At 35.3% G+C, this 11,030-nt stretch overlaps 1 protein-coding gene across 1 annotated transcript; it reads right to left on the reverse strand.

Moving 5' to 3' along the window:
- Positions 1 to 8,962: 8,962 nt before the first annotated feature.
- Positions 8,963 to 9,913, reverse strand: LOC140516413 (olfactory receptor 8K3-like). The gene has a single exon (XM_072627367.1). It carries the CDS (start codon positions 9,911 to 9,913, stop codon positions 8,963 to 8,965), a length of 951 nt encoding a protein of 316 aa, XP_072483468.1.
- Positions 9,914 to 11,030: the final 1,117 nt, after the last annotated feature.

The raw sequence follows: 11,030 nt of genomic DNA on the forward strand, positions 1-11,030 counted from the left end.
ACACACATTGACTACAACGATCTACAAGAACAAAAATCAGAAAACAGTTAAAAATGAATGTTTCAGAATTATAAAGAACATGCACAGTACCAAAGATGAGATATAAGAACCCTATCCTCTCATTCCTTTGCAGAGGTGGAGGATACTCACATCTGGAATAATACATAAAATATAAGATTTTTTAAATGTATGTATTGGTTTTACTGATTTTTTTCTATTCTTCCTCTTTTTGTTTAAAAAAACAATCTTTGTTACAAGGATGGCTCTCTACAATAGAGAAGGAGAAGGAGAGGGGAAATTTAGGTGATGTTCAAAGACAGTATCAAAACAAGAAATAGCAAGAGGTTTACTCTATTCTACTGATAACTTCCATGCCTTTTGTAACATGGTGGGAATAGGAAAATGTTCTAAAACTTCTCCTGAAATGATCTAGAAAAGCTAAAATATAAATAAACAATGTGATATAAAAATATATGCATATGGAAAGATACTAATTTATGTTCAATCTAGGGCAAGGATCTCAACCTGAGTTCTGTGATTTTTTTAACTTACAATTTCAGTACAATTTTTTCCCTTTGTAATCCTTTATATTTTATGTTATACATTTAAAATCATCTTCCAAAGGCCTCTGTAGGTTTTGCTAGAATGTCAAATGGGTTCATGACATAAATGATTAAGAATTACTTATCCATGATATTCGAGTTAGAATATATTTATTACACTATTTCAGGTGAGATATAAACAGGAATCAATCTCTGGAATGTTGACAAGAATAACAGAAAACTAACTTAAGCAAGAAACGAATTTATTACATTGATGGGTTGGAACTACTTTGATGGAAATGACATTAGTCACCACCACCCCATTTGTTGGCTTACTTCATTTATCCTTCTGCATTCCCTTATCTTTTTGCTCTGCTCACTTTAGAAACAATGCCCAGGAATCCATGATCTAGGAATGTTTAATATGGATTCAGGACTTGTTCATTGACTGATTTTTAAGTGCTACTGCTAGTCTTGCCTGCTCCTTGCTTGGGGTTCCCTACTGTGTGCAATACTAAGAGACGTTTCATGACTCTGGTACTCTTCTATAATTTCACTCTAGCTATGCTCTCATACTGTTCCTCACTACCTCTCTTCTCTAATCACTGATAGCCTTATGTGTATTTTCCCCCTGAACCTCTGATGAATAAAACTTTGGGAAATGCAATATTTTCTTTGGTGAGTGTGTTAAAGCACTCTATTCTATTTGTTGTAAGAAAAGCTTTCTACTTCTAGAGGGGGTGGTGAATTAGTGGGAAGCAACCAGAAGGTCAAAAAACAGAGGACATCAATAAAATATATATTTTAAAAACAAGTTCAGAAGGGGACAAAAGTCAGACAATTTTGATGTTCCCTTGTCAAATTAAAGAAGCGCTTTTAAAAAGAAAATAAGGATAATAATAACTCACAATTTCTTATACTCTTTTTCTTATTAATATAGTGGAAAATCATGTTTTTCTTGGTGGTTAAGTTTGTAATTAAATACAGAAACAGAAGAAATGAAATTTTTCTTGTCCTTCAAAGTCCAGCCTGACTCAAAGGTAAAGGAAAAGGAATATAAATTCATCTATCATACATAATTTAAATGAACAATATTATCTTAACAAAACTTCCAGTCTTTTCCACTTTCTGCCCATTAACATTCCTCAATCCAGTATTATATTTTATGCATCTAAAAACCATATTATGAGAAGAGGTCCATTGGCTTTACTAGATTGACAAATGGGACCCATGACCAAAAAAAGAAAATTAAAACAAACAAACAAACAAACAAACAAAAAGCAAACAACTTTGCATTAGTGTCTTAGTATAGCCTTTGGCATAACAATCGAACTCTACTATTATGCTTTTAAAATTCCTTACACCCTGATTCTAACCTAACTTTCCAGGCTGATCACACATTACTTTCCTTTTGGTTTTTTATGTTCCTTTCAAACTAGTTCACTTGTTATTCTCCATATCTCTTGCATCTCCTGTCTAACTACCCTAGTATAAAGCTCCTTATGCATGGGATGGTAACCCCCACCCCTTATCTCTGTTTATCTAAACCTGAGTGCCTTCAAGATTCACCTCAAGCGACATTTATTTCCTTTGGTAGGAATTTTCCATCATGTCTTCCTTTCCTAGTAAACTCACCAGAGAAAAATGCCATTATTCTGCAAGATTGAGTCTGCTTGGTATTCTCATCACAGTACCCTCTTTTCCTACAACTGTACCCTCTGACAGGATGATGTGCTTCTATATAAGGAGAGGTCTCAGCAGTTTTTCTACATATTTCTCACTAAGTACACTGCTTTTGAATTTTCATCATTTCCTTCATTATGAGTATCTTTTTAGCATGGTTTTGTGTGTTATCTTCTCCAAAAATCGGTATCCTCAACCTATCTTTTTCAATTTGTGTTTTTATTCATAGTGCTCAATATAAATCTGGTGTTACTAGAAGTTTAATAAATCTTTACTGACTGCTATTACAGAATTAGATAAATCAAATGTTACATGTAAATGAGTACTGATCACTAAAATTATCCTGGATCCCTTTGGTATATTTGCTTGGTGGTTTCAGAACTGGATCCATTTGTGTGGTGGAACTTTCCCCTTAGGCTTGCTAGAGAGTCACAAAACCACACAACTGTCTCATCTTTTTTTTCTTCTGTTCATCAGGTCCTAGCCTAGCTCTTTTGTGGAGCAGAATACTGTCATGTATCACAGGCTGAACAAAGAAAATTCTACCATTGGCTCTCCACGTAAGGAAAATGAGGGGAGAGCCAGATATAATTGAGTTCTTTTGCAAATATGTGATTTGGTTCTCTGCTCCCAGGAACATGGTAGCCAGTGAAGGATGGAGTGTTGAATTAGCATGGTAGAAGATAAGGATTCTTTGTTGTTACTTCATTGTGTTTGTACCTTGTTTTATTTTCTATATCTTGGAGACAGCTGAAATAATTTTATATTACATGAATAATTCCTGTTTTGGAAAGATTTGAGAGGATGTGAGAAAATGCATACTCCTCCATCTTGTTCACTTGACGCATAATATATATTGTACAAAATTTTTCAGCAGTTTTCTATGGCTCTTTTCACCATAACTTTAACTTCTTCAGATATCAAGTTGTGGATGAAAGGCATGAGTAATAGAATGAGTAATTTGTAAATGCAGAGTCCATCTACTTCTGGTACAGAATAATTAAGGAGACTTAGACTCCAAGTATACAAAGTTAGTGTCCCATAGAACAGAACCACCACTTTGAGGTGAGACACACAGTGAGAGAAAACTTGTGACTGAGTGTCCAAAGTTCTCTTGGGTGCAGAGTTGATCCTGACTATGACTATGAGATTGAGCATGTAAGAAAAAAAGAGAGTGAGGAGATCAAATTTAAAACAAATGAACAGCGTTATTTAAATCTATTTCACTTGCATAAAAGGCAAAACTGTCATAGGTGGAAGTTTCATTGTTTTGGTTCTGCAAAAAAGGGATATATTAAAGTTTTTAATTTTCCCAAAAGGACACAGAAGGATCATAGTGATAGGGGAGGGATAGCAAGACCAAGAGGATGTCTGACATGATGAGAGTCGAATATAGGGAATTACAGAGAGCAAAATCATGGTCAAAAGTTTTCACTGACTAATAAGAAGCTCACCATTGATGAAAAATATAAAGAGACCTAGAAGAGTTGCACATCAGTTAGACGGAATACTATTTCCTCCATTATCAGTATGATCTGCATTTTGGGAGAAGCATCTATAGAGTACCCAAGATTAAGAAACACCATATTCCTGTGTAAAATGTATGTGGTGATATACAAGAGATATGACAGTAGCAATGAACAACAGTTTGGTTTGGTTGTCAATAATATAGAGAAAAGAATAGCCCACTCTAGTTGAGATAGCATACATGTGGAAGGTTCATCCCTATGTACTTACCTGGAGCATTCCTTAGCCCATTTGATCTTATTTTTCTATGATAAGTTCTTCCCTGGACCTCCATTTGGGGAAGGGTGTAGGATAACCAAGCTTCATTCTCCTCAGATCTTTGCTTAGGACTCTCAGGAGTTCGCCACTATTTTAACTACCTCCTTCCCTCCCTTCCCCCCCCCCCTTTTCCTGTGACTATCTTTTCTCCTAACTATCATCTTCACTTTTCCATTTTCTTTTGTGTATTTGTTTACATTAGTCCGTCCTTGAGAGTATGAAATATCTTTCTTCTTTCTTGTATTTGCATCCCCAATACTTAGCCCCATGTCTGGTACTTAGGAGGTGCTTAACAAATGCTTGCTCCTTATCTTCACCTTCTGCATTTCACACAGTGCCCTGGCAAACAACAATCACCTAATACATGTTGGTTGCATTTCCTTGCCTATTGGAAGATGAGACAGCTCAAGCAGGTACCTATGGTACATTTGTACATCAATGCGTTGGATCAAGTTATGGGGAAGAGGTCGAATTTAACTCCCAGTCCTGTTCTGAGGCTCAAATGCTATCATAAATAAAATATGTTTTGTAAAGTTTTACAGAACTATGTAATCTCTTGTTGATTGTTGCTGCAGTTCTTTAATCATGTATTCGATTACCATAAATTATGTCTTCTTTTGATTACTATTAAGAGGAAAAATAGATAATTAAAAATACATTCTTAAATTACTACAGTGAATGAGGACATTCTCTATAGTAATTTAGATCACAAGAAATAATAGTTTGGGTAACAATGAATGCTAGACGAGAAAGATGCCAACCAACTATAGTTCACTTCAAAAATTAACACTAGAAAAGGAAACCATTCAGGGAATTATGGAAAGTTACTGCTTTTAATGACAGAGAGCTATTAGCTAAATTAATTTGCTTTTCAGACCCAAGGGAAATTATGCATGGAGGACTAGAAGGAAGGTTGTTGTTCCCAAGAAAAAAAGACAAAAGCATAATGATTAAAAGGAAAAAAAATATCCGTGACAGTCTATTCTTATCACATTTCACATCTCATCACCAGGCCATTGAAAAGCATACCCTTCTCTTTATTTCCCGTGCTCTGAGCCTAAGCTGAGAACAAACTGGTAAAAACTGAAAATAAAAGTCTTCTCCAAATCCTTTGTCACTGAAAGAAACAGTATGTGAGAGTCAAAAATTAAATAACACAGAATACCAGCTCATCCAGAATGTTTCGTTTTAAACTCAGAACTCCCCCTCCTCTCTCGCTTTTCTCTGTGTCTCTTTTCATCTGTCTCTTTATCTTTCTAACTTCGTCTTTCTCTCCTTCTCCCTACACACACACACACACACACACACACACACACACACACACACACACACACGAGCATACTGTTTCCAAATTTTTAGTGGAGTTTTAGAGTTATGGAAATGTAAAAGTGCACTAGGGTTTCTCAGATTTGCTGTCAGATCTTTCATCCTTACCACAACCCTGATTGTATCTGTTACTATTCCAATTTACAGTGAAGAAACTGAAAGTGAGAACAGTTAAATGACTTTGTAAGGTTAAAACAGCTAATAAGTGTCAGTATAGAATATGAACTCAGTTTTTCCAGTACTCAACTTTTACACTCTATCCGCAACCAACTAAGCTTCCTCATAAGATGAAGCTGATAATGTGATATAAAAATAATTGGGATATATTAAGGTCTCAAACTTGGGTCAAAATCTTTAATTTTGCTAGTCCAAAATGGAGCTGAAGGAATGTCCAGACATGGAGCTCTTATTCTGAAATAAGTGCTAGAGATATATGTGCACTACAACATCATTATGTTGGATCAGCTACATGGTAAAGTGGATTGAATTCTGAAGTTGGAGACCGGAACACTTGTTTTAGAATCCTGCATCAATCATTTACTAGTTATTTTGCCTTGGACAGAGCATTTAATTTTTCTTGACCTTAGTTTACTCATCTACAAAATAGGACCAAAGATAACACCATCCTCACACTGTTTTGATGATTTAATGAGATAACTTATGTAAAATGTTTTATACAATTCAAAGCATTTATAAAATTGCCGTCATCATCATCATCAGTACTTCAAGAAGTCACCCAGTCAAACCAACATATTCTCACGTTGATTTAAGAGAGATACATTCTGCAAGGCTAGTGATTCAGGAAGCAATGGGTAACGTGTTCTAGTCAGATGATTTATTGAGAAATGCATTTCATTGTAAACTCCACATTGTGTGAAGAAGAGTGAGCTAGAAAGCAATCAGAGAAGGCCAAGTGGATTGGCAAAGTTTATACCATGGAAAGATTAGTGAAGGTCATTCCAAAATTTTGAATTTGAGTGGAAATGGGAAGTATTATAGAAGCCTAGCAGATTTTATGTATATCACAAAGAAGAGAACATAGATTTACTTTTTCTGTTTCTAATGGCAGAATTAGGATCAATGAGTGGCACTTGATAAGGCAAAACAGCAACCTATTAAGGATATGCTACCTAAGATTTAGAATTAGGAAAAAGTGGAAAAGACTCCTATAGCAAGTAGTATGCTTCTTGCTCTCAGGGTACTACATAAATGGTTGAATACTACTTGATAAGTTCATAGTAGTAGAAAGGATTTGTACTCAGCATAATGGTGAACTTCACTGTCTCTGATGTCCCTCCTAAAATTTCTACTCTGTGAAATAGAAACTAGTATAAAGTCTTAACCAATTAAATGAATTACCATTATGAGCAATTTTCTATTCAACTGAGCAGAACACAATTAGAAGGTTTTCTTTGTAAAGAGTTAGTGATTGGATGTAAATTGACTAAAAGGAGAAGAAGAAGGTGTTCTTCTTTTAAATAATAGCATCTTTTTCTTCATTGCATATTAAAGAATAAATCTGCATTGTTTCCTATCACTCTTTGTAGGGCACCTTGCACATCTTTAAGTTATAGATCAAAGGATTAAGCATGGAGATAACCAGAGTGTAAAACAGAGAGGCCATTTTTGCGGTGTAGAAGTAGTGACTACTTTGGAGCTGCATGTACGTGAAAAGAAGAGTCTTATGGTATATAATCACAACAGGGGGAGAGTCACTGGTGGAAAAGGCTTAGTGCTTACCATCCGCAGAGCTCATCCTGGGGATGGCAACAAGAACAAACATGTAGGAAATGAGAAATCAGGAGAGAAGAAAGTAAATTTATAGCACAAAAAACTAAGAATGATTAACTCTATTTCTTACATATCAATGCACAGAATAGATAACAAGGGGAGAGAATCAGTAAAAATATCTGATTACAATAGATTTGAAAAAGAACAAAGTAAAAAGCTTTACTATGATGAGAAATGACACAAAGATTCTATATAGGTAAGGGATAGCCACAGAGACCAAACTGATGGTGTCTGACATGATGACCATAGAGTTTTAGGGGCTAACAGGTAGCTGCATAATGGTCATCAACCATAAGTGACAAGATGCAAAATTCAGTCATCATGAATATAATAATAAAAAAAAGATCTGTGTTGCATATTAGTTGCAGGAGATGGTATTTTTTCTACTATAATACTGACCAGCATTTGCGGCCAATGACATTGAAATTGCCAGCGTTAGTAAATGCCAGGTACCTGAGGAAAAGCATATTGGAGTTTGTAGGTGGGAATAAATCTTGGTCAAGATGATCATGCCCAAGTTTTTAATCATGGTGACAGTGTATATAAGGAGGAAGATGAGCGGGACTTACAACCCTGTGCAGCCTGTGAATCCAAAAAACATAAATTCAATCACCTGGATCACTGTGATTTTCTCTCTATTTCTTCTATGTAGGTAATCTACTATAGAAAGAGAATACAATATCCTACTTAGATTACAGTTTGCACCATACGAAAGGTCAGCATGTGATATCATTGTTTATAAGGTGAATATTGACTTATCCAATAAATTCTAGAATATTAGAGTGGCTGCCTTTACCCCAAGCAAAGAAAGAGTGTTAGAACATACAAAGTTTGTATTATATAAAATAATTTGTGAATTATGGAACTATTTATGGAGGAGATAAAGAAGGGCAGAACTCTGACAAATGTGTGATAACTGATCCGTCAACAGTGCCCATTTCAAAGAATTCGATACATTTTTATTGAAAAGGAAGAAAATATAAACAACAATGCTTCACACATTGTCCAAAAACATCCTGGTATATTCTGCATCTATATCTTAAGTTCTCTCTAATAAATCATAAAGACAAACCCTCCCATGAACAAGAAACCCATCAATGATATTATGAACAATGTTCACAAAACATTTTCTTGAAATTTTCAATGACGCAACCCTTTTAACTTTGGCAAAGTTCTATTAGGAATTTTGTTTCCTAACTGCAGTCTGAATGTGCCAAAAGATTTCAAGAAATTCACTGAAGTTACTTGGAATTTTTACTCAAGAAAAGAGAAGGTTTGGGTTTGTAATGTGTAGGCTAACAATTGTTTTCAGTTATAGATAAGGTTGTGTAGTTGAAGAGGGAAGTGATTTTCCCTGCTTAAGCTCAGACGTCAGAAATAAGAATGACTGGATAGATTTGAAAAAGAAATTTGAAAAATTTAGGCTGTAACAAGAGAACAAAGAAATAACAACAAGAACAAAGCATGACAACTCCCTAGCAATTGGAGAAATTCAAAGTAAAGTGGTTTGACTCAGGAGTTACTGTTCTCCTTTGCAGAGACAACCAAGGAAATGTATTAAGGTTATTATTTAATGTTCTGAATGAGAATTTTAATAAGAGATATGTTTGTCTACATTTTCTCTTCGGTATCCTACAATGTAAAGAGATTTTGCCTTAACATGAAAGCCACAGGTTTTATTAAGCAATTTTGGCTTACTTAAGGAGAAAACAGGAAAGAAAGTTTACTCTTTGAAAAGGAGAGGCATAAGCACATGTTTGCTAAGAATACAAAGGGAAAGTTGTTTGCATTTAATGACTAAATAGGATCTTAAACTATATACAATATCAAAGAAGTCATTTGCACTGATTTTCCAGGACTCTTTTCAAGGCACCTTTGACTTCCTTATTTCTCAAACTATAGATCAAAGGGTTGAGCATGGGAATGAGCAGAGCATAAAAGACAGAAGCTACCTTGTCTGTATCAAAGGAGTGGCTGGACTTGGGCTGCAGGTACATGAAAGTTAGTGTCCCATAGAATACAATCACCACAGTGAGATGGGAGCCACAGGTGGAGAAGGCTTTACGTCTGCCCTCAGCAGAGTTCATCCTGAGGATGGCCATAAGAATGAGTCCATACGAAACAAGAACAACCAGCAGGGAGAAAATTAAATTGAAAGCAGAAAGACTCAGAATGATTAATTCTACATCCTTTGCATCATTGCATAAAATACTTAAGAGGGGGAGGCTATCACAGTAGAAATGACTAATTACATTAGATTTCCAAAAAGATGAATTAAAAATTTTAATTGTGGTCAGTAATGCTACAGTAGAGCTGTAGATATATGGTATGGCCACCAAGATGGAGCACATTCTGTCTGACATGGTGACCATGTAAAGCAGTGGATTGCAGATGGCTACATAGCGGTCATAGGCCATCACCGATAACATAAAAAGTTCACTTATAATTAATGTTATAAAAACAACTAGCTGAGTCGCACATCCAGTGTAAGAGATGATATTTTTCTCCACTGTGAAATTTACCAACATTTTTGGACCAATGGCAGTGAAGTATCCAAGATCAATAACTGCCAGATTTCTTAGGAAAAAGTACATTGGAGTTTTCAGTCGAGAATCAATCTTGGTCAAGATAATCAAGCCTAGATTCCCCAAAGTTGTGATCATGTAGATGAGAAGGAACACCAGGAAAAGGGGGATCTGCAGGTCAGGATGATCTGTGATGCCCAGGAGAATGAATTCAGTTACCTGAATTGCTGTAGTTTCATTCCACTTATGCATTTCTTCCATTCACGGAAAGCTGTCTGAGATATGTTCTTTAAATCTAGGATGAATCACTCATGAGAGTTATTGTGTGTAGGATATTTGCAAATAATTCTCACTATTCAATATGATATCAAGGAATTCAGGAAAGGTCTCCTTACTTTCCATAGCCTCTCCTTCATGTCTGCATCAGAAACAGATTCCTTTGCTGTCTATATGTTGAACTTGAACCTGGATAAAATTTTGATATATTTAATAACTATCATTTTCAGTCACATTAAAAAAAAAAAGCATGCTTATGAAATTTGTTCTTATGATGGTGCCTTGACCCACCGTATGTTTCACGAATGTGATTGGTCTACCAAGCAGCACTAGTACTGTAGAACCCATATGTTTTGTTTGTTTGTATTTCTATACTTACATGAAAAGATCTGTGGTACCAGTCAGGTAAAATTTATATGTGGATGAATTTATAAAAAGAGTACTGCTTAATGAAAATACAAATAAACCTCCAAAAACAAGTGTGTAAAGTTTTTGGTCTTAATATCAAGACATGCTCCATGAAAAGCAGACTTGGTCCTAAGGAAAATAATTAGTTCCAATATATTATAAAGTGAAGAGACACATTTCCCTTTGAAGTAATTCACTTGATATATCTAGTCATCCAGGGACACTGAAAGACTCTCTATATATATCAAGACTGGAAGGGAATAACCCTGGGTGCTTGATGTTATGGCATATAGTCTGAATCTTCTGAGAAGACAGTAAGGCAAAGGCAAGTTGAAAGTTTTCATATTGCTGTTTATGGATATGCATGAAATATTATTTTAAGCAATCAGTCTTAAAATGAAAAGAAAAAAACTGGATTTGAGAAGAAGGGAGCCTCTTATACTTCTTTTCCCTCTTACCTACCTCTTCATGTAAGGATCCAATATCTTTCCACTTTTTACTCTGATCAACAAAAAGATAACTGTTTACAGATCATGCCTTTTGCCAGTATCCTTCACACACCATGAAACAATCCTACTCTGTTGTAATCATTTTAAGAAATGTACAAAATTGGATCAATTTCAAAAAGTCCACTGTGGCTTGCTTAAGTTAGAAGAGGGCAGTGGTAGCACATACACTAACTCTTCCCTCACAG

The sequence above is a fragment of the Notamacropus eugenii genome, chromosome X (assembly GCF_028372415.1).
Source record: "Notamacropus eugenii isolate mMacEug1 chromosome X, mMacEug1.pri_v2, whole genome shotgun sequence".
Classification (NCBI taxonomy): Eukaryota; Metazoa; Chordata; class Mammalia; order Diprotodontia; family Macropodidae; genus Notamacropus; species Notamacropus eugenii.